At 36.8% G+C, this 25,187-nt stretch overlaps 1 protein-coding gene across 2 annotated transcripts in view; it reads left to right on the top strand.

Moving 5' to 3' along the window:
- The first annotated feature begins 15,101 nt into the window (after window positions 1-15,101).
- The window catches only part of LOC143866844 (uncharacterized), a 38,563-nt gene continuing 28,477 nt past the window's right edge, over window positions 15,102-25,187 (top strand). The window contains exons 1-2 of one of the 2 annotated variants that reach the window (XM_077376021.1): window positions 15,102-15,171; window positions 15,998-16,038. Coding sequence is in view for 1 of the 2 variants with exons in the window: in XM_077376020.1 (XP_077232135.1) it covers window positions 16,005-16,038 (34 nt within the window). In the remaining variant the exon portion in view is untranslated. The remainder of the gene's footprint in view (window positions 15,172-15,997; window positions 16,039-25,187) is intronic. The other variant, XM_077376020.1, reaches the window with a different exon arrangement.

Consider the following 25,187-nt stretch of genomic DNA (forward strand, 5'->3'; position numbering starts at 1 on the left):
TAGAAAGTAACAGAAAGTAATGGGAAATATAGAGGAAAACATCAAACTCCCATACAAAAGGTTCCTGAACTTTGTCTCTTGCATGCCATATATATAGAATCCCACCAATATTGGCTTAGAGCCTCTAGCTTAAACTTCACCTGTACTGAAATTATAGTTCTGACTCAATAAAGCAAACTTGCTGTAATTAAACTTCTACCGAAGTCCGTAAATCTGGAAATAAGCATCTTAGAGACTTAACATAGCCACTTCTAGAAACCTATCTAAACAGCTCTTACACCTGGAACGAATACCATAGATCTGGAAATGAAAAACAGAAAGATTGCTTGAATTTGAGATCTAAAGACCACTGGCGAACCTTCTTCTGAATTTAGAATGAAGTCAAATGATATCACTAGAACACCTTGTTCTGCGCTTTCTTCTTATTCATTAGACTTTAGACCTCCATCTCATTTCGTCATGTAAGGAGGCCGGCAAATAGTGAGGCCGATAGCTTCCTAGGGAAGGAGTTTCTAGGATGGCTTTGAAATACTTAATGACTTTCTCTCCCTTATGAGCCCTTCTTTTGTGAGCTTTTTCTTGTTGTTTTTCTTTGTATTCTTTTGATCATCTCAATCACCAGGATGACCCTGTGTATTTTTTTTCTATATAAATATAATTCTTTACTATTCAAAAAATAGTAAAAGATTGCAACGTTTTAAATGTTGTAACATTAAATAATTCTATACGTCTGAAGTGAAAATTTCCATACGTCTGAATTGATTCATAATTCCTTACGTTTCATGGCTTTTCCTTCTTGTTTTCCTTTGTATTCTTTTGATCATCTCAATCGTCGTGTATCTTTTTCTATATTAATATAATTCTTTGCTATTAAAAACAAATTGTAAAAGATTGCAACGTTTAAATGTTTTAACATTAAATAATTACAGTGTCTGAATTGATTCATATATAGTTCTGATATAAAAACAGATGCCATTAAAAAAAACTAATTTAAAAAGCTTTAAATATTTTAAAATTTTAACATTGAAGAGCCTAAGCAACTACAATTGATCTTATATTCTAAGCCATTCAATCAAGAGAGGAGTCTCTAACTTTAAAATGCTCAATTTTTTTGTATTGCGCGAAAAACATTTTAGGCAAAATTTTTTTTTCATAGGAAAATTGTGTAATTACCTTGATTTAATGTTATACCTTCCTTGGAGGGATCAGTATAAATTGAAAATCCTCCACTTAAATGAAATTTGAACTGGTGTAGTTCAAGTAACTTTTTTTTTTCATTTGTAATCAATGGAATGGCAAGAAATTCTAGTAAGTTTTTCTTTTCCTAACTTTTCTGAAAATTCCTGCATTTCAAATGGGGGCCCGAAAAGGTGTAATTTAGCAGCTGATTTGAGGCTCTCCACCTTGTGTAGTTGATATGTCAAATAATATCAGGTGGGAGATGTTGTCCATGAAACAGTGATTTCCCCAAGGTGCCTTACTACTCAGCAAAGGCACCGACAAAGCAGTGGGGTCGAACAAAGCAGTAGTGAGATTGTGAAAGCATGTATGGAGCCTTCACCTTTATAAAATGCCCATATGCTCGGACCTCTTGACAGTGCAACCATGGGTGAATTGAAGCATTTAGTACTGGTTAAGTTCAAGGAAGGGGTACAAGTGGAAGACATACTCAAAAGTTTGAACAAGATGGCTTCTGAGATTGATGTTATCAAGTCCTTTGAATGGTACTTCTCTTCCTTCTCATTTTCAGGAATTCTTCTTTTCCTTATTGTAGCCCTCAAAATAGATTTCAGTTTTGCTAATCCTAGTCTTTAAATATGTGAGAATCTTTTATTTCTGCTCTGAACTTGTGGTTCAGTAGTATCGGAGTGTTGAGTTGGGTGTCTTGAATTCAATATTTGAGGTTTTCTGAAGAGGGTTGAGAGCTTAGAAAAGGGTGTACATGTGTTTCTGGGTGGGTTTGGTGAGGGATGCCCATTTTCTGCTCTAGTCTCGTTCCTATAGCAAATTTTCTTGTTGCCTCTACTGTCTCAAAGTAGGCTTTACTCCGTACCCTAAATGATTCATTTAGTTGATTATGTTCGAGGCTTTTAAGATCATATATCATGCTGGTGCATTTTAGTTAACTTTGTATAGATGTAAATTGTTTACCCTATAGGTGACTGCAAATGGAGATTGGGTTATTTTAGAGAAATGGAATAATCGTTTATTGAAACCTTCTTCGAAACGATGACCAAAACCTCATTCTATATGAGTTATTTTGATCTCTTTTCTAACCTGGGCAGTTTTTACAATGAAATAGATCTGTGGCTACTAGTTGGGGGCCTAGTAGAGATTTTCATATTGGTAATTATTGTGGTGTGGGCCGTGTCGCACTCGACAAAAAATGGTCTATATCCAGTATTCCACAAGAAAAAGATGGTATTTCATAGCATTTCCCATTCCTAGATTCATCCACTGTAACTTATCACTTTTAACACTTAGTAAATTGAGCATTGGCTTGTTTACTTCTACAGATTCTAAGGAGTTAGTATCTGAAGGGTCTGGCTGTCAGAAAATTCCAATTAAGGAGATCTATGCTGCCACGAATGATCTAAATGCTTTGAACTTCATTGGCCAAGGCATAGCAGGTGAACATCTATTTCTACTTGCCACAGTAAATTCACCCTCTGTTTCATTCACCTAATAGCTTGCAGAAAGATACTTTAGAGATAAAATACAATAGAAGTATATGTGAATGTCTAGAGTCTAGAGTCTAGACATTATATTTAACATAGTGGTAGCAAAGAAGCAACGAAAATGCTCAATTGAATGTTTTCAAACTTTATTTTTATTAACTGCCATGTGTACAAGGTACGAGCCATTCATCATGGTATCAAGATGCTCCTTAATGTTGATATGAACAAGGTGGTGGTGGAAGGGGACTCTCTCAATGTTATTAGATGCATCGAGGTACAAAGGCGGTGCCTTGGAGATTTGCCGACTTCTTTGATGAAATTCAGGATAGAATTGGGGCACCATCGGTCTCTTTTTCACATGTGAGGTGGTCAGCCAATGGCGAGGCAGATAAATTAGCTCATGGAGGTGGTTTCCAAAAAAATTGTCGAGTTTTTCGACTTTCTTTCGGGACCTCCTCGGTCTCGGTTTTTATTTAATGAAATCTATTTTGCCATTCAAAAAAAAAAACCCGCCTTGTCATCATTTTTTTTAAAGATGCATAGTTAACATGACCTAGTCTACCATGCCATAAACAAGAAGAATCAGTAATATAAGCAGAAGAAGATGAAGCTTTATTCATAATGTTCTCAGTTACATTCAGTTTGAATAAGCCCTCACTAGAGTAACCCTTTCCTACAAATTCACCACTTTTAGTGATTACAAATTTATCAGCCTCAAAAACCAGTTTAAATCCTTTCCTGATCAGAAGTGACCCAGACACCAGATTCTTTCTTATATCTGGTACATGAAGGACATCACAGAGCTTCAGAACTTTTCCAGATGTAAGCTTCAACAGCACTGTTCCTTTACCCGTCACAACAGATGAGGACGAGTTTCCCATGAAAAGCTGCTCTCCATCCCCTACAAGCTCGTAGGAAGAAAATACACTTCTGTCACTACAGATGTGTCTGGTGGCACCAGTGTCCACCCACCAGTCCTTCACGTTATTAACCAGGTTCACTTCAGATACTACGGCCGACAGATATTGATCTTCAGCCACATTAGCCTGAGGCGCAATGTTTCCTTGAATGTTTTTCTTCTTATCATTTTTCCGACAGTTTTTAGCATAGTGACCTGCTTTCCCACACACAAAGCAGTTACCTTTCTTTTTCTTGAAATTCTTATTATTTTTCTTGAAATGATCTTTTCCTGATCCAGATGCAGGTTTAGAAAAAGTTTTCTTTCCAGATGAAGATTCAGTGAGATTTGCCTTAGAGTTTAACTCATAGGCCTTAGATTTCAGTTTTCTGAAACGATTTTCATCTTCAGTTCTAAGATAAACAAACAAGTCTTGAAGAGAAAAATCATTTCTGTCATGCAATAATGTGTCTTGGAATTTCTCCCATGAAGGTGGTAGTTTTTCAATAATTGCACCAATTTGGATCTGTTCTTCTATTTTGATCCCTCTAGCAAGAATGTCAGAAACAATCAATTGGATCTCATTCACTTGATCCATAATGGATTTTCCATCTATCATCTGATATCGAAAATATTTTCCAATTAGATGTTTCTTTGAACCCGCTGCTTCGACTAGGTATTTCTTCTCTAGAGTTTCCCACAACACTTTTGCAGACTCAATTCTAAAAAATACATCAAATAATTGATTACTGAGACAACTCAGTATATGACCTTTACAGAGATAGTTATCTCATTTTCTTTTCTCAATGAGATGAGTTCTTGCAGGTTCTTCCTCATCAGGTAATGAGTCAGGATCCTTCAAGATATAGTCTAGGTTTAGAAAAGTCAGAAAGAATCGCATTTTTTCCTGCCATCTACCGAAATCCGATCCGTCAAATTTCTCCGGTCTTTCGGTTTGGGAAGCCATGATGAGTAATTTCCAATAATCGAAATCCAAAAATTACAGATCACAGATCGTAGATTTGCCTTAAGAATGTTAGAAAATTTATGTGCAAATCTCGCCCCCACTATGATGAATCAACGGTGCAGATGGGCGTCTCGGCGTATGCCTCCAGGATACAACAACTCTTGCTCCAGGGGTGTGCACTCACGCAGCCCGGATGCCTAAGAACTTGCTTATATTTGCCAAAAACCTTGAGCAGAAAAGCAGAGAGAAAGCCAGAGAAGAGAAAGAGCAGAAGAAGAATCCGTCAAGGATAATCTTCTGTTTTCTGTAAAGCCGATTTATATAGAAAGGTAATCGATCCGTTAGGATGAAACGTCGCACTCTTTTGGTGCGTGAGAGACGTTTTCCAAACGGTCACTAAACCACGATTAAGAAATCTCAAACCGTAAAAAAAGAATTAAAACAAAATAAATAAATTCTTAACCGTTAAAAGGAAAAATAAATAATAGAAAAAGAAAAGCCTTAGGTCCACGAGCGCGGCCGGCCGGGCCGGGCCGGGCCGGGCGGCGCGCGTGTGGTAAGATCAAAAGCCCACCGGACCCAAGTGGGCGATCCGTGCGCGTAGGATCCCCATAACCTCTTGCTCATTTACAAGGTTAAGAGAGTGAAAGTATATATATGGCCACTCTCATCCTCTCACACTTCCCATCTAGGACTAAAGTTTTCTCATGACTTTAGTCTTTTTGGAGGGAAGCCCAAAAGCATACATAAAATTACTAAAAACACCCCATTGTAAGTTTGAATTACAAAAAGACTTCTTTTCACATAAAAGTCAACAATGGGGCTGTTCTCAACGTGAATCCTTGGATAGCAAGCCTATCCGCGGATAAAATAAATCCCGGCTTCTCTTCCAAGACCCAATGGGAACTCGTTGAATCCTTTCTTCCTACCTCTGACACCAAGACCGCACGCACTTCACTGTTCCTGTGATCTTTTCTTTTTATACAATACCTGTAGGTGCTTTGTTCGCTATTTGAACTTGTAGTCACAAGTAAATCTTTTGGTACCTAACCTGAAATCATAGCCACAAGTGAAGGAAGTAGCTCAGCATCCTTTGATCAGGTGTGATAGAGTTGATTGATGTTACTGACAAATTTATAAGTGAGATTGAAGTTTCAATAACCCAAAGCGATGAACAAATGAATTGATTAGAATTTGGAAAGCTAATTTTAATTACTACATTTTGCATAAGAGAAATATAACACATGACTCATTTTGGAAACAATAGGAGGCAATTATCATTGGATGTGATGCACTGGATAGCAAGATAATGGTGTCACAGGAAATAGGGGCATCCAATTAAAAGTAGTACTTCAATAATAAATAGATTCTAAGCTTAATGAAGGCAAAAAAACACTCATTAAAATGAAAAGAGAACTCTAAAAAAAAAAATCGACTATATGCTTACCAAAAGAAGCAGTGAGTTCCTACAAATGACTGTGAATGTGGGGCAACTAAATTTTCACACAAAACATTAATTTTTTATGGAAGGAATATTTTGATGCACGACATTGGATAGCTTCGCCCCAAAAAGAGGGGGTTATTTTTAATTGCATGTTTCTAAGCCATGCTTAGAATACATATTTCTCACTCTCTGCATTCTTCGATCCGAAATTCACGAAAGAAGTTTTTTGTTTCTATGTTTTTTACTTCTTTGTTACCCATTTTTTCAATTTCATTTTCCCCCTAACTTCAAGAGAGGGGGGGGGGGGGGGGGGGGGGGTGTTATCTTGGTGTATTGATTTCTTCAGTCTGAAGTGATGTTCGTGGTAAAACTCTTACCAGAGTTCAGTTGCCTTGAAGGTTAGTAAAAGGTGTGCTAATTGCTGCGATTCCATTATATGATCAACAAATTGGTTTGAATCAAAATCTTCATAATAGAATTCAGCTCTGGATATATCAAGTTATTTAAGAGCTAGTAAGAAGATCAAAAGAAAAGTACTCATCTCAGTTAATTTTAAAGTACAGAGCTATGGGGATATATTGTGATCTCTCAACTGAATAGGAACGTCACATCAATAGCAGATTGACAATGCTCTAATATGTTCGTTTTTCCACATTATATTCCAGGTATGCACATCGTCAATGAGGTTTGGATAAGCTAGTGAGGTTCTTTTAAAAGTGGCTGAAAGATACTGACACTAGTAGTGCTTAAGCTGAATTTTTTTAATCTGAGCTAACCGATGGTATTGCAAAAACTGGCCCAGATTAGATCAAATTCCTATCTAAGGGGTTCCCTAGCCTTGACAAAAGTTTGTGAATGCTCACATGTGTTGCTGGCCTTACAACTCCCTGGCTATCCTAATTGGTAACTTGTCAAATAAACATTGGATTAGTGAGCCATTGGCTTGAGTCAATCATTGTGCCTTGGGCTTCCAAATTTAATGTGAATTAAGAGAGGAACTCAAGATAAAGTGATCAGAATTCTGTAACTAATGTCCATGTAAGTTGCATTTGACTCATTACAGCATTCAGTTCCTCCAAATTGTACAAATACCAAATAGCAACCTGTTTCACAATCTTGGAATTATGAGGGGTTTCATGAATTCTGTGTCACATATTTGACTCAAACAGAGATGTTTTCTCCGTTTATGTTGCAGCTGAGATTAAATCCATAAAGTGGCGAAGACTCCAGTATCACCATCTTTTAATAGAGATGATAAAGATCTCCTAGTTTGATGGTGTTGAAGTGGCCGGAGATTACAATCATACCAATGGGTTTATGATCGACAGCAACCTCTCCCCGATTAAGGAAGTTAGATCAGTTTCTCTCACTAAAACTTCGTAAAGGAACTGTCTACCATATCATCTCTGAGTATTTGTTCCTAAATACAAGGATTGTAGTCATCTTTAACAATGAGGTTCATTGCAACTTCAGTGCTCAACCGAGACTCACCAATAGCCCTAAGTCTCAACCTCTTTGAACGCAACAAGTTGCCAAATTCTGCTGCCAAGAACAGTCCAGTAATGCATAATAACTGCTGAATTTGGTTGTCAATGTACAGAGCTGACCTTGCAAGAGGGGTGAAGCATCATCAGTTCGAAGAAAGCTTGAAGCTCAATTGTGGAGGAAATTCTCCACCTGACAGCACCTTCCTGTCAGGTTCAGAAATTCTGAACACAGTAACGTAGGGCAGTCACCAATAGGTTAAATACTTGGTGGAAACGATGGACAACAAGATGAAAGTTCCTCTATCACTGCTAGGACCAACAGAAACCAAGTGAAATTTGCTGTTGGTTTTTCCTAGTAATCACAGACAGAAGCAAGAAGCACTGATGTTTCCAACTGATGATGCTTTTTAGAATCAGAAATTATGTAAACCCAGACAGTACAGAAATATGCATCTTTAAGCAACAGACGTACTATGTATAATCGGGGCGAAAACTAATCCAGCTGATCAACTTGGAAACCCGTGGTACACAAAATAAATCAAACAAAACCCAGTAAAGAAAAAAAAACGCAATCAAATGTATCAAAAACATATTTCTCTACCGAAGCGCCCGAGGATCCAGAACTTTCGGCACCATATTTCCTTCCCGACTGCTCACGAACTCGAGACCCCTTACTTTTGCCCTACCAAAAGAATAACCCCAAACCAGATAAATTTTCATCTCTCCAAAAAAAATAGAGAAAAAGAAAAAGTGCACAAAGCTCCACAAGAAATTGAAGAAATGACCGAAGCAAGTTGCCTCAGTCTATAGACCCGATAGCCAAAGAGCACCCCCAAAAATCAAAAATAAGAAATCAATAAATCAAATTTATCATCCCTACTTAAGTAACCAGAAAAAAAATGGAAATGAATATCTAAGAGATGAATAAAATGAAAACAAATGACACTACTTACCTCTCTATAGTGCTGTAAATAAACCTTTAGAGGCTCGATATAGTACACGAATCCTAACGTTGTCATTGCCTCCAACAAATCATCTCCGTTGAGAGAGAGAGGCGTCAAACGATCAACAGAGATGATTTGTTGGAGGCAATGGTAACTTTAGGATTCGTTGGAGGCAATGGTAACTTTAGGATTCGTGGACTATATCGAGCCTTTGCGGGTTTATTTACAGCGCTATAGAGATGTAAGTAGTGTCATTTGTTTTCTTTTTATTCATCTCTTAGATATTCATTTTCATTTATTTTTCTGGTTACTTAGATAGGGATGATAATTTTGATTTATTGATTTCTTATTTTGGCGGGTGCTCTTTAGCTATCGGATCAATAGACTGAGGTATCTTTCTTCTGACATTTCTGCAATTTCTTTTGGAGATATGTGCACTTTTTTCTTTTTCTCTATTTTTTTGGAGAAATAAAAATTTATCCGGTCTAGGTTATGCTTTTGGTAGGGTGAAAGTAAGGGGTCTCGAGCTCGCGAGCAGTCGGGAAGGAAAGATGGTGCTGAAAGTTCTAGATCCTGGGGCGGTTCGGTAGAGAAATATTTTTTTGATACATTTGATTGCGTTTTTTTTCTTTACTGGGTTTTGTTTGATTTATTTTGTGTACCATGGGTTTCCAGGGTGATCAGCTTGGAGTCTATGATTTGGGCAATGACAACTGAAATTTCAGTAACAGGCATAGCCAATTTCAGTTAACTGTCCAGTAAGTATGGATGTAACTGGTTCAAAATGGGATTTATGTATTGATATGCAATAGCATCCGCAACAAATGGACTGTCACAACCTGTAAGCAGATCAAGGTAGCTGGTTAGTATACTTACAATTTTTATTATAACAATGACAATTTTCAATTCGAGAATTTTTTTTTACATGAAAATAGAGTTGAATAAATGCTGGAAAATCACTTTCCATTAATAATCTAATATAAAGACTCAAAAATAATAAAATTCAAAAAATTTAATATTTGAATTTGAATTTAATAACGGGAGAGAAATTTGAATCAAGTGTGAGGAATTGGGTATGAAAGGCACAAATTAAACAATTCAAATAAAATGCGTGGAGATGTCACTACCAATTTTAAAATACGATGTGCACGGGTAAACGAGATACTATTTAAAGCTCAGAGTTCCAACCAAATGAATGCCTTTAGAAAGAAAGCAAAAGATGATAGATTTAATAATTGGTGGGATTTAAAAATGTAAAACAACAGTGAGTTGTTACTGCAGTTAAATAAGGCAGAAATTTGAAGTATGGTAATAAGATGAATTCAATAGAGAAAGCTGCAAATTGATTTTTATAGGATGAGATAATTATTCTAGGTCAGCAGAAAACGGGTAAACAACAAACTAGTTTTTTAAGGTAGCGTGTATTCAACAACATAAATTTAATACACCGAATTTGTAAGGACTGTAGTTCATAGTTTCATTCCACCAATATATTGGAAAATGTGAAAATATGTTTTAAAAGCAAATGTAATAAAACAGAGTTAAGTCAGGCTTGTTTGTTTTAATGACAAAATATACAATTTTGAATTGTTTCATAGAAAATAGATGATTTGATTCTAATCTTCATAAATAAATGAAATCGGCACAGATGAATCGTAAGTAAGGGAATGAAATCAATACAAACAGATCCTGAATATGATGATGAAATTAGTACAAACAATCTGAATGAAATCAATGTAAATAATGAGTCACAAATAAAATGGTAAATCAGTGTAAACCGATCATGAATAAGTTGATAAGATAAATAAAATCAAAGGTTGAGGCCTTCACCGTTTACAAAGTCGAATGCCGAACCGTGTGTTTCACGCTGGGGTGAAGAGAGGAGGAAATGGTGGGTCATGTGAGCCTGTTGGAAAACTTTGAGATGGTGTCTAGTTGCTGGCCCGATTGTTGAAAATGAAGAAAATGAAGAGAAATAAAGAGGAAAAGTGGAGAAAATGCTTGAAAGAAGAGAGATCTTGTTGCTTGTGGTTTTTTCATGTGGGAATGTTGTGTCTAAGAAGGCTCTTGGTGAGCCTATTTATAGAGAAAAGATGAGGTAAGAGAGCCGCTATGGCGAATCTGTCAAAGGATTTTGATGCTATTTTTTCTTCTTTTTTTGAAAATCAAGGTGTAAACACAGGATTTTTCGGGATTTTCTTGAGGGATAAAAAATATAAGGCGGGATTCGGGGGATTTTAACGAGATTCAGCTATATAGGGAAGGATTTAGGGTGGGAAATTGGATATGAGATTTGTAGGGAGAAAACGAGTAAGGAAAGAGGAGTTTTTGTCTTTATGGTTGAAGGCATGATGTTGTAAATTCAAAGAGTTTCTTGTGTTTTTCTATGCTTAAGAGAAGGGGGTAGAGGATGTAAATATGAAGGGTGAATAGGGCTTCCTTTTATTGACTTTTCAAAGGGGTGGAAAATGCAGAATTTAAAAAGCGCATGCTTACAGAGAGACATTTGGCTTTGCCATCCATTTTTTATGCTTTCACTGCTCTCTTAGACTTTTGTCATTCATTCTAACTAGTTAATTGAAGCACTAACAAATGAGGTTGAGTGAAAGAGAGAAGCTAGAATGAACAAAACAAAGAGATGGCTATTTTGCATGCAAAATTCTTCATATTCACCATTGATGGTGACTTTTGGATTAACTATGTTGTCCTTTGAGTTCTTTCATTAATGGTGACCTTTGGTTTAATCCATTAATGGAGACTCTTGGCTTACCCTAGGTGTCCTTTGAGTTCTTTCATTACTGGTGACTTTTTGTTTAATCCATTAATGGATACTCTTGGCTTGCTCCTAGGACCCTACAAATAGGTGCCTTAGGTGAATCAATTAGTGAAATTTATACTCAAATAGATGCTTTCGAAGTCTACTTTCTAACGGAAGAAATGACACTAAAAAATTCCTAGCGTTTTGAGAGTTATGGCAGAAAGAGTGAAACATGTCAGTGTATGTGAAAAATATGTAGAAATGGTGAAATTTTACAATTTACTTGGACGGTATTTGTGGCATAAAATCTAGAGAAATGGTGAAACTTACCAATTTATATGGAAATTGTTTATGGCATAAAATCTGCAGAAATGATGAAACTTACCCGCTTACGTGGAAACTATTTAGAGCATAAAACCGCAGAAATGATGGAACTTGCCAGTTTACGTGGAAACTGTTTATGGCATAAAATCTGCAGAAATGATGAACTTGCCAATTTACGTGGAAACTGTTTATGGCATAAAAATATGTAGAAATGATGAAACTTGTTAGTTTACATGAAACAGATTATGGCATAAAATCTGCAGAAATGGTGGAAATTTGGTCTAACTTTTAATGACCACAACTTTGTCGATTTAAATCCAAATTTAGTGAAATTTGCTCCTATTCAAAGCTCTTGAAGTCTACTATTGAGTGAAACTAACTGTACTAAGAAATTTGAAGTAATTTGAGAGCTGAAATTAAAATACTGAAGCATGCTATTTACAAAGGTAAATCCAAATAGATTTCTATGGGATTAGAAAGTTATGCTTTCTTCTGTGATCCATATTGTATAGAGCATGTTCCCAATACTTATACATTACATGATTCATTAAAAATTAGAAATTCTATTATTTATTATATTGAGACTCCATTGATTGTAATGCAATGTTGAATATTGTCAATGAATTGATTATTTGTCGGTCATCCAGTAAGATGTCATCTGATTATTGGTCGCCTTGATTGGCTCCTCCAGTAAGGTGATCTGATTATTGGTCGCCTTTGTTGGGTCCTTCATCAAGGTATCATCTGATTGTCCCCACCAGAAGGTCATTGGGGTTCGTGGCTTGTGCAAGTCCTCTGTTATTGGACCCATCCGGATTTGGTTATCTATATAAGCTATTTGGTAACTCTTGAGCTTTGTTTTAAATATGTTTGCCCCGTGAGGGATTACACCTGTGATTTATTGTTTTTATGATTCTACTGAGCATTGTTTGGCCATGAACCTATATACTGTGAAATAGGAAATGTTTAGAAGTGATATGTCTCATACATTGCCAAATATTGTTATGATCTTTGTATAATTGAGTGCTAACATGTTATAAGTCGCTTTGCATCATTAGTAGGGCATTTATGTACTCATAGGGCTTAACTTAGTGACTTGCTGAGCTGTTTTGCTCATTCTAGTTAAAGAACTGTTTTTATAGAGGTTGAGTCTCCAGAAAGGGATAGGGATCACTGAGGATCTTGGAGTAAGCTTTGTAGAGCTGTTTTTGTTGCATCTGTGTCAACAGGTAATGTGTATAATGTAAATATGTGATCATGTTATGGTTGAAAGAAAGAGGAAATATGTAATATTCTTTTTGGGATGTATGTAACTATTGAATACATGAATGGAAGTAATCTTAGTGATATTTGATCGTACATTCATTGGAATTCATTGAAAGAAAAAAAATGTAGTACTCTGAACCCCAATATATGGAAACACTTTTGAACGGCACCACACCATGGGATTTTCGGATCTTGGGGTGTGGGTCATGACATCTTTCCTCTTCTAAATTTGGAATAGATAGATTTCTTTGCTTTTATTTTGCATTAATTGAATAATAAAACCTTTATACAAGCGTAAATAGAGTACTAGGGCCTCTTTGGGTGCATCGTGCATTAGTCTTTATTTATCTACAATAGTCTTTATTTATCTATCAGATTATTTTAAGTTAATCTTATTTGTAAATAATGACTTTAATTAGGAGTTAATTATTAACTAGATAACATTTATCCCTCGTATAAGTCTTCTATTTCAATTTTCTAATTTTGAATATAATTGGAGCACTAATAATCAATGCTTTATAAACAATAAAAGGTAACCCATCTAAACCGTTCCAAAAGAGGGCTTTGAGCTTGAGATTGCTCACTTAAAATCTACTTTTACCATCAGCAATAAAAGACAATTACCTCATCCCTAACCCAACCCAACATAGCATTTTCTCAACCCTAACCCGACCCAATATGAAGCTCGGATTGTGAAGGGTAAACCGTAACCTAACCCGCCTCTAAATCTCTCAACCCTAGTCCAACCCATCTAACCCGATTTTCAAAATTGGGCCAGGTTGGTTTTGGATTGGCGTATTGCAAAAATAGAAAGAAAACAAAAAAATAAACTTCTAGATTTTAAAATTGAATTAAAAATTTAGCAGACAACTAGTTAGCACGGCAAAATTTCATTGTATGACGCCACGCCACCTTGACGAAAAAAGTCGAAATGGTTCCATTCTAAAGTCTTTTCTCTAAGATAACATAATTTCCAGGAACTTTTCCTGATACGACACTTGGTGACTTGCTCAAAGATGGCACAATTGTTTAGGATCTTTCCCTTATACGACACTTGTAAAAGAGACGAAAATATTCCCATATCTATGGATAGTCTCAAGAACACTGGAGAATATGAAGAATATAGAGAGAAAGAGATATTTTTCATTTTCTTCAAAATAGAAAATTTCAACTTTTTTTAATCATAGGAGGTGATATGCAACATTCACACTCGATAAGAGTCCTAGCTAAATCTCCTTACCTACATAATTAATAGGTAAGAATCCTAGGCAATGGTAAGAAAGATTGCTACCCAATATCCATTTTTCTTACTAGGTAATAGCTAATTAGAAGATGAATAATTAAAAATCAGATAACTAGTTGGCATCACTCTCATCAGGCATTATTAGAAATAGCTCCTTCTTCATCAGACCCGAAATGGGAAACTGGCATGGCCCCTTTCTTCTCCATGTCAAAAGCTCTCTCATCTGACCACAGTGTTTTAAAGCTTCATATTAGTGCATCCATTCTTTCTTTAAAAGTAGAACTTTTCAAGAAAGTTTTCTGCAAAATATTTTTTTTGAAATTTTAAATTTATGGTTTGGTTCACATACTTTAATTTTTTGGAATTTTAGATTCTGATATTAGGTTCACCTCCTTTTAACTTTTTGAAACTTATTAAGGATTTACCAAATTTATTAGGGGTAGTTATAAATCCACCCCCTATAAATATTTATTCACCCCTTTTATAAGTTGTGGCTACCGGTACAACACGTTACAATCTTACCCCCCTCTTCCTCACACACACACACTCGGTACAATAATCACACACCCTCTCTCACTCTCTCTTAACATGAACTTTTGGTGGGGTTGGCAAACCCTCGGTGGGCCCAACTATAAATGCTTTAAATCATTGGAGAAGTTGGAGCCCGTAAAAAGTTTATATCTTTAAAAATCACTTGGGCCTATTTACAATGGGGCCATCAAAGGAACGGTCTAGATATTGGAATAATGAGGTAGCAATGAATTTTTAACGTGATTCGACGTCAAAAAGCGTTAAAGTTGCCCACAGTTCAAGTTATAAGAGGGGTGCATGCGTACTTCACAGGGGGTGAAAATATCATCTCCCTTCCTTAATCTTTCGTGAAAAATAACTCTAAATGGTGAGCAGATTCACGACAGCTGGTCCGCTGCATGGGGTCCAATACTTTTGATTCTAAGGAAAAATTATATCTCCACACCTTTTTTGTCGGTACCTAGAAAATCGTGAAAATGTTGAAAGGGGGTGGAAATATCACTGTCGTTGAGAATACTATAAGCTGATAAGTTCACCACCTCTTTTCTTATTCGAGATTAGGGTTGAGGGAAAAAAGAGAAGAAAAGAGGAGATGAGGAAGAAAAAACGATGGTGGAGTTCTCTTCAGATGGTAAGAGTTTAATCGATTCTTGGATTCACCTTCATTTTTCCCCTTCTTTTACTTTATTTGTTTTTTAGCCCATTTTCAATTATTTATTTGTTTTTGTCCAGAGTCTTTCAATATCTAAGTTCCAATCGCGGAGGAAAAAAATAATTTTTGTAGAAATTTTTTCATGAGATTGGGGAAGAACCCAAGTTAGAAAAACAGATCACAAATGCCTTTATGTGAAAGTCCCTAGCAAATCCCTTTTCACACACTAAAAAAGATAATTTGAACCAACCTTATTCAATTTTTATCTAAAAGAACCTTCAATTTATGATGATATTCTACTAAATTGATCACAATCATATTATTTCCCTCTAAATTTTGAAAAGGAAACCCATCACATGTAGTTTCATATCACATCTCTCTAGATTTGGAGTTTACCTTAGATGGTTTCACATCACACATCACACTGTTACCTTATGTCAGGATTAATTACATGCAGATATGCTTTAATGACCATCTAATACTTTTCATTCTAAGCAAGCTTACATGAGAGTAAATCCTATCTTCACCCTTTTGTTTCTACCTAACAGAAAGCATGAAAATGAAAAGAGTGTGGAAATATCACTTTCCATTAATAATATTATATAAAGACAATTGGCCATGCCAATCATTTTTTTTATTCTTTCGCTGCTCTCTTAAAATTCATTCATTCATTCTAACTAGTTAATTGAAGGTCTAACAAACGAGTTTGAGTAAAAGAGAGATGGTAGAAGTAACTGAAATAAGAGATGAAAATACCATTGTCTTTTTTGTTTCCTGGTGCTTATATGTAAATTCCAATTGACAGGAATAACATGTTGAATGGATCAGGTGATATAGGAAAAAGAGGTACGAATCTAAACTTCTTTGCTCTTTTATATGTCGATGGAGTAGGGTAGATTTTTTTTTTCTTTTTAATATTATCTGTATAATAAAACCTTCACATCAATGCTAATGCTAAGAATACTAGGGCCTCTTTGGATACGTGCATTAGTCTCGATAAGATTATTTTAATTAGGAGTTCATTATTAACTAGATATCATGCATTCCTTCTAAAACTCTTCTATTGTAATTTTGAGTACAGTTGGAGCTCTAATAATTAATGCTCTATAAATAACAACCCATCTAACCCTAATTCTGAAAGAAGGCTTGCCTGCAAAATCCACTTTTACTATCAGCAATAAAAGGCAATTACCGCAACCCTAGCCTAACCCAAGGTTGCATTATCTCAATCCTAATCCGACCCATTCTGAACCTCTAGTCGGGAAGGCTCAACCCTAACCCAAACTGCCTCTAAATCTCTCAACCCTAATTCAAACCATCTAACTTGATTTCCAAAATCCAGCCAGGTTGGTTTTGGATTGTCCTATAGTGAAGAATGAAAAAAATACAAATAAATAAGATTTTAAAAATCGCAGTAAAAAAATTAGGTTAATGTTTCCCAAGACCTTTGTCATAACCCAATCGGGGTATCTTTTCCTAATCCAATCCAAGCAAAAATTGTTGAGCCCCACCCAAGTTGCAACCCCAGTTATGCTTGAGCCACATCTAATTCAAGACTGGAAATCTGAAACTAGACCGAACCACAAAAAGCTTCCATCTATCCACAAACTGTTTTCTAAGCTTTTAAAAATATGTCACCAACAACCGGTAAGCTTTTAAAAATATTCAGTAGGTCTCAAGTAATCATCTTTGGAATCCAGTTTCCTATTTGCAAATAAGCTTATTTTAATCTAATATTATTTGTAATTGGCATACTGAGGCCTCCTAGGAAGCCATTAACTACATCTTATTTGCAAATATTCATATTTAACTTCAAGACCATTTGCATCTAACAATTTATGCAAATAACTTTGATGGAGATCCAAGATAGACCCTTACGCCATGTTTGGAAACCATGATTTTTTTTCATGAAATATTGGCTTACCAAGTGTTGAAAAGGGGGCAAGGAGAGTAGGAGAAAGAGAGAATTGAGAGGGTATGAGTGAGGAATGATGCAAAGTGGCTGAGAAATAAGGAAAACAAAAACTTGCATTTGAGTTGAATTTTTTCTTTTCCCTATTTTCAGCCACTTTTCACCCTCTCCTCATTAATGCATGCCCGCCCAAGGCTCCCTCTTCCACCCTTCATGCCCCTCTCCCACCACTTGATAAACCAATATTCCATAGAAAAAACTTTCAATTCTACCAAACATGGCCTTAGGGCCTCTATAGATGCTACCAAAATTGATTCTTAATAACAACTAAGTTGAAAAATGACGAATTTCTATTAATCTTGGACTGCTACAATTAACCAAAATCTGTCCTCGAGTAATGTCCTTAAAAGATAAGCATAGACGGAAAACCTTAGGAAAGATTATCCTAATCCTATGATTTGGCCTAATCTTCGAATTTATTACCGACTCGTTTGTCCTGCCGTATCCGACATAGCAGGCGTGTCCACACGTGTCGACACTCCTTTGGACACTTTTACTTGTATTTCTAGAAGTGTTAGACTTAATGTGGGTGTGTAGACATGTTTTTGTACCGTGTCAAGTGTGACATTCTGTTTTTTTTATCGAATACCGTGTTTACCTCATTTAGACAACTCGTATCCATGTCAAAACTGGACACGCGAATCAATATCCACATAATGATTACATATACTTTCTATTTTAGCCGTGTCTCCGTTTCTAAAGTTTGGGGGTTTGCCGTGTCCGACACTCCGTGTTTGACACTCCGTGTCCATGTCGACACACGACACTTGTGTCCCTTTCCACAAATCATAGTCCTAATCTAATACATAATTGTTAAATTGCCTAATCTACAACATCTAACGCCCTAGATCCAGTGGTCAGATTTTACTAGATTTAATTTACTGACATAAGTTTCTTTTAGTTTAATGTTATTTCTAAATAGGACATTACAGCTTCTTTGGACCATTAAATATGGCATTGCTAAGACTATTATAACCATTATTTGCGTGTAGGACCACACGCTGATAATTATTACCGGCATCATAAGAGATCCTTAATCATCATAATTGTGGGAATCACATAGTAATCAGACAATTTTGCTTAGTTCATCACAGTTTTTCAACATGATCTGGATAGTTCATCGAGAAAGAGTGGTTCAGTTTTGAGAATCTTTAGAGTGCCCCCCTTTGCTGGAATTTCTAGTCATTCTCAAACCTTTTTGGGTGCCCGATAAGTCGTGGGAATGCTTTCGGTTAAGGAAACGACGTGCTCGAAAGAGACCTATTGTGTTGGAGGCAAAGAGGACATACTGAGTTTCAGCACAGCTCCATGGAGACATTTATTATACCGGATGTGGGAGATGAAGAGGAAACATTTTTTTTATGGCTAAAGAGGAAACATTAGTAATAGGAAAAGTAACATAATATATCTATAAAAACTTCGGTTGAGTCAAACCAATCGGACGAGGTTGAGTTTAAAAAGAAATTCATAAATATCGATCATTGATTAATATCAATTAATATTGAGTATTAGATTTCGAAACATACGGGGAAATGGAATTATGTGGAAATGGGCTGTGCTTTATTGCATTTTGGGTGAATTTAGTAGGGGTTATTTGAATAGGAAAGGTTACTCTAATAAACATCACGCGCGACCAATAATAGAAAATCCATTGTTTTTATGCTTTGATGATTCCTAAATTGTTCCCCAAAGCAAACATGTCTCTATTGTATGTTCAAGGTACTCTAATCTATTTGTTGAAACTTCTAAATTTTGTCAAAAGTATGTTTTGCCAATTCTAATTTAGTTCCTTTTATTTGTCTGTCCTATTTGTTTCCAAGTGAGAAGAGGTTTACTATATGTTTTTGGATTCTCATAATTTTTTTTCGCTAAAGATGCCAAATTAAAAAATAACCTTGAGTTTGAACCTGGAGCAAATTATTGTATGCAGCCGGAGAGGTGGAAAGAGCGAAAGCCATTATAAATAAAATGGAACTTGCATAAATCTAATGGAAAGGAGCTTGCAAAGAAGAATATTCGAGAAATGATGCTGAAAAAAATAACCGACCTCGATATTTAGCTTGTCGGTGGGGGTGGCTCAGAATGCTGGGCCACCAAGAAGCAGCCATGCTGTACGGCTCAGAATGTTGGGCCACAAAGAAGCAACATGTGCATAAAATGAGTGTAGCGGAGATGTGAATGCTTAGATGGATGTGCGGCCACACAAGGTTAGATAGAATTAAAAATGAAGATATCTGTAAAAAGGTGGGGCTGGCACCAATTGAGGAGAAGATGAGAGAGCACCGCTTAATATGATTTGGACATATCCAACGTAGGCCTTTGGATGCTCCGGTGAGAAGAGGTGACTCGTGCCAAATTGATGGAGTAAAAAGAGGTAGGGGCAGATCGAAAACAACTTGGGTAGAAACAATGAGGAAAGACTTGATAGCTAGGAACATAACAGAGAACATGACTTTGGATAGGGTAGAATGGAAGAAATTGATCCACGTAGAAGAACCCAACTAGAGCCAGGATTAGTGCCGGATAGATTCCTTTCACATTCTTCATGAAAGTTTTCTAAAGGATTCATTTAGCTGACCCCAACTAGTTTGGGACAAAGGCTTTGTTGAGTTGAGTTGAGATATTTAGCTTGTCGGTGCGAATTTCTGGTTTCAACAATAGAGGTGGCAAGGACGCATGAAATAGATAGGGTATTTGACTTGGAAGGATTCTTGGTTCTACAGTATCTTATTATATAAAAGTTGTAATTCATTCAATGCAAACAATGGTGAATGCGTTGAAGTTAGGTTAGTTATGGTGGGTGAGGCGTTTTCGAAGAATGATTGATGGTCATTTAGCATGTAACCGTGGATTTGAAGAGGAAGGAGAATATAGTGACATGGATGCAACATATGGCGTTTATTGAGAGAGAGAGAGAGAGAGAGAGAGAGAGAGAGAGAGAGAGAGAGAGAGAGAGAGGATTTGTCCATATCTAGTAGATTTGTTTCATGTTATAAATGATATCGTTTGGAGGTGTGAAAATACAATTGTAACGGAATAATTAGAGTAAGTTTGGTTAGATGCGATTGTGGTTTTGTTTTTTTTTCTTTTGTTTCTTTTGTGTGTGTGTGTGTTGGGGGGGGGGGGGGGGGGGGGGGGGGAGATTCGTCCATATCTATTAGATTAGATTTGTTCCCTGTTATAAATGATATTTATTGGGGTTGCGTTTATGGGTTTTTTTTTTTTTTTTTGGGGGGGGGGGGGGTTTGGCGATTCGTCCATATCTATTAGATTAGATTTGTTTCTTGTTATAAATGTTATTGATTGGGGTGTGAAAATATGATTGTAACAGAACAATTGGCATATGGTTAGATGCGATTATGGGAGATTTAATAGACTGCTAATTGCAGGAATTTTTGAAGATTGGAAACAGGTGGGTAAATAACAATAAATGGGGGTGGGTTGGTGAATTTTGTAATAGATACGTTCTTAAGCTGTTGGAGGTGCTGAAGTGGCAGCCGCATAAGACTGTGGAGGAAGGAGAGGGTGTCCACCTCAGCCCTCCAACCATTACAAAATGAGGTGGGAAGGACGCATGAAAAAGGTAGTGGGGTAGACGTGGAAGGATTCTTGGTTCCATTGTATCTTATTACATAGAGGTTGTAATTCATTCAATGCAGACAATGGTGAATGCCACGGTTAGGTGTTGTTATGGTGGGTGAGGCATTTTGGAAGAATGACTGATGAAGGTCATTTAGCATGTAACGGTGGAGGGAGGATTCATCCATACCTATTAGATTTGTTTCCTGTTATAAATGATATCGATTGGGGTTTGAAAATACAATTGTAACTGAAAAAATAGAGTATGGTTAGATGCAATTATGGGAAATTTAATAGACTGCTAATTGCAGGAACTTTTTAAGATTGGATATGGATGGGTAAATAAGGATAAATGGGGGTGGGTGGGCGGATTTAGTAATAGATACGTTCTTAAGCTGTTGGAGGTGCTGAAGTGGCCGTCACATAACACTGTGGAGGAAGGAGAGGGTGTCCACCTCAGCCCTCCAATCGTTTCAAAACGATCATCTTTATAATAGATAGATATACACACTAGCAATAACTTAACTCTGAATACGATTAGTGAAAGAAGAGAGCTGTTTTATCCCTGAAAATGTCGTCCAGTTTATGTTTTTCTAGCTTGGGGAAGTTGAAAAGTGTTGTTGTTTAAGAGGGTGGGTCCAGTCTTGGTGATTCCTCTTCGAGACATGGTTTGAGCCTGAAGAACAAATTAACAGTCTCATAGTGGGTGACAATAGGATTATTCGCAAGATCCACAAATGCTCTTAACAAACCTTCATGTGGAAAGTGAGGTGGTGATGAATGGCCCGGAGGCCATCATCTCCTGCGCCACTGGAATGGTCTTTGATCAAGATGCGATCATGGATGGACTTGTAAAGTTGTAAGGCATTCTAGTTCTTCTAGGGATAAAATTGTCATTTCATTCTTGGTTGCGTGATCTTCATTTGAATTCAGCTATACATTTATAGAATCACTTGCATGAAAATTGAACAACAATTCTTTCCATGGGCTATGTGTCTCATCCCATGCAAAAGCTAGTTATGGGAAAAAGTTGTCATTCCATCATCAAACTAAATGATAAAATGACATCAAACTCAATGATAAAATGAATTGAAACTTTACCTTGTAGCGACATCTAATTTTGAGTCCAACAATTTTATACTCAAAATCACTTATCAAAGGGAAACAATATCAGCACAACCATTTTTTAATAATATGCATGAACTTACCTTGTGCTATATACAATTCTCAAAAAGCTTTGTACCACCTTTAACAGCCAGTTAAAGCATATGTGACAAGTTGTCTTCATGCCTATTATCATTTGGCTTCTCAAAATAGTTCCTTAATGAACAAAATACCCTTAATTTACATGAAAACATTCATGTTTATGATTTGATTTATTTCAATAAGAGAAATGCAAAGAAGAAATTTGAGTAACATAGATTTCCCTCTCTATTCTGTCTTCTTTTCAAAGATGCATTTTTTTATAACGGAAGTGCCCATATTATTTAATAAAATAACAAATATGCCCCAACTTTAGTATACTTTTCAATATTACGTGGGCTCTTTGGGTTAGCCTTGACAGAAGATGTGTCTTCATATATTTTCCCTTTAAATATTGAGATTTTTTCATGTGATAGGAATTGATTAGGGGTGCAACTCGGGTCGGGTTGGGTCGGGTTAAGGCCAACCCGACCCAACCCGAGGAGCTCAACCTTCAACCCTAACCCAACACAACCCGACTCTCAACCCTACTTGGCTAACCCAACCCAAGCCAAGCCAAATTGGTTTTTCCCTAACCCGAACCCAACCCGAATTCCCAAGTTGGGTTGGGTTGGGTCGGGTTTAGACACTTCAGAAGAAATATTTAGGAAGGGAAATGGCATCCAAGTTCAAAACCCAAGGAAAAAAAAACACTAATAGAACACATCCACAAATTAAATAACTGCAAATGAAGCAAGGACAGCATGACAATCACAATCACAAGGATATGCACCCTCTGTATCTCCATCTCATCTACACAACAACAGCCATCTCTCCAGAGAATTATATTTTTAAGGATAGAAAGTAGAAAAAAATAAAACGTCAAAAACTAAAAAAGCCAAAAAAAATGTTAATGTTTGCCGGGTTACGGGTTGGGTTGCCTGATGCCCAACCCAAACCCAACCTGAATTTTGGTCGGGTTGCCAAATCCCAACCCTGACCCGAACCCAACCCGAATTTTGTCAACCCAACCCGCCCAAAAATCGGGTTGAACCCTTCGGGTTCAACCCGACCCAAGTTGCACCCCTAGAATTGATGAGGACAATGGGCACTACAAGTGAGATCGTGGGTGTTAGTGGAAACTCACGAAGATTGAAAGGAGTTGTTCACGGAAGCTGGAATTGATGAGTTATACGTGAAGCCTATGATTTGCACTAAGTTCATCTCTCTCCTCCAAAAAATCGGCAACTAAGTCCATAGCAAATCCCGTGTGTGTGTGTGTGTGTGTGTGAGAGAGAGAGAGAGAGAGAGAGAGAGAGAGAGAGAGAGAGAGACTTATGCCCGCATTATACATTTTGTCACTAAATTTTAAAAAGGGCCTGATATAGATTTGGAACTTATGAGTGCTACATATTCAATAGAATGGGACGATAAGGTAGGAAAGGCATCTCAGTCAAGAGAATCATGCCCTGTTATCAGAGCTGAACAAAAAAGCTCTCTAAAGCAGTAGCATCTTTCCTTTCTAGAACAATACTTGCTACCCTCATCCTTTTATATCATCTATTTTTTCGAGTTGACATACAATACTATTAGCGCCTGTTTGGATACCTCATATTTTGTATTTGGATTTGGAAATTTGACATAAGGGGGACAAATAAAAGGCATAATATCAGAGGGGTCAAGTGTTTGTTGAAAATGACCGAAGGAGGTCAAAATTTGGTTTTGAAAATTTCGGATGACGAGAATGCCCCTCTGGCAGAAACCGAGTGAAATGACGTAGATAAATAAAAAAAGCTTTTAAGTTTTCCCTCTTCTCTCTTCCCTCTTCTCTCCTCTCGTCGGCGATCTCGACCATCTGTTTTTCGTCCTCTCCTCCGGCGATCTCTACGGCAATCACTCCGGCGATCTCGACGGCGATCTCGACCAAGGGGAAGCACGTATCAAACCTCGCATTTGAAGGAAACCCTACCTGGTACGTCGTTTTCTTCCCTTACTTTATTCAATCTCATTTTTATTTACTTTTTAAAAGGAAAATGAGGTTGAGAGATGCAAAAGGGGGGGGGGGAATCATGCAATATGTTTTTAATTTTTTTCAGTTCATATACATGTCAGTTACTGCATTTCCTCCTACAGAGTAAAATAGTTGTAAATGTTGTTTATTGCTGCTAGGGTTTTATGTTTGACATTAATTTGTGAAATGGAGAAACGTTCTGCTGTTTATTTATTCTAGGATTTTATTATGTACATTAATTTGTGAAATGGAGAGATGGGATTTCATTTCATATATGCGTATCCACCTACAGAGTAAAATAGAGTTGCATGCTACGGTATTTGTTGATGCTAGTGTTTAATTTTTGACGTTAATTTGTGGAATGGAGAAATGCGATCTCGACGGCGATCTCGACCAAGGGGAAGCACGTATCAAACCTCGCATTTGAAGGAAACCCTACCTGGTACGTCGTTTTCTTCCCTTACTTTATTCAATCTCATTTTTATTTACTTTTTAAAAGGAAAATGAGGTTGAGAGAGATGCAAAAGGGGGGGGGGAATCATGCAATATGTTTTTAATTTTTTTCAGTTCATATACATGTCAGTTACTGCATTTCCTCCTACAGAGTAAAATAGTTGTAAATGTTGTTTATTGCTGCTAGGGTTTTATGTTTGACATTAATTTGTGAAATGGAGAAACGTTCTGCTGTTTATTTATTCTAGGATTTTATTATGTACATTAATTTGTGAAATGGAGAGATGGGATTTCATTTCATATATGCGTATCCACCTACAGAGTAAAATAGAGTTGCATGCTACGGTATTTGTTGATGCTAGTGTTTAATTTTTGACGTTAATTTGTGGAATGGAGAAATGCGATTTCGTTTCATGTACATATGTTAATGCTAGGCTTTTAATTTTACAATTTGTGGAGTGGAGAAATGGGATTTCAAAAACACCTTCTTGAAAACCATGTAGAGCTCCCCTATATTGGCCTTGAAAACCCTCTTTTGGTACTAGTAACCCCACCTAGGTAGCTGGAAACCCTTTTCTGTGAACTTGGGGACCATGTTGGGCAGTTGATGGCCCCTCTATGGCGACTTCTTCTAGGATTTGATGGACCCTCCAAGGGTACTTCTCCTACCCCATTTGAGGGCCCATAATCCCTTCTCTAATACCATGCATAGCTCCCCTCTATTGCCCTTGAGAAGCCCCCCTTAGATACTAATAACCCCTTTTTTGTAGCTGAAAACCCATGACTTTGAACTTGACG

The sequence above is a fragment of the Tasmannia lanceolata genome, unplaced genomic scaffold, assembly GCF_043159265.1.
Source record: "Tasmannia lanceolata isolate RefF3 unplaced genomic scaffold, GAP_Taslan_0.1 ptg000162l, whole genome shotgun sequence".
NCBI classification, from domain to species: domain Eukaryota; kingdom Viridiplantae; phylum Streptophyta; class Magnoliopsida; order Canellales; family Winteraceae; genus Tasmannia; species Tasmannia lanceolata.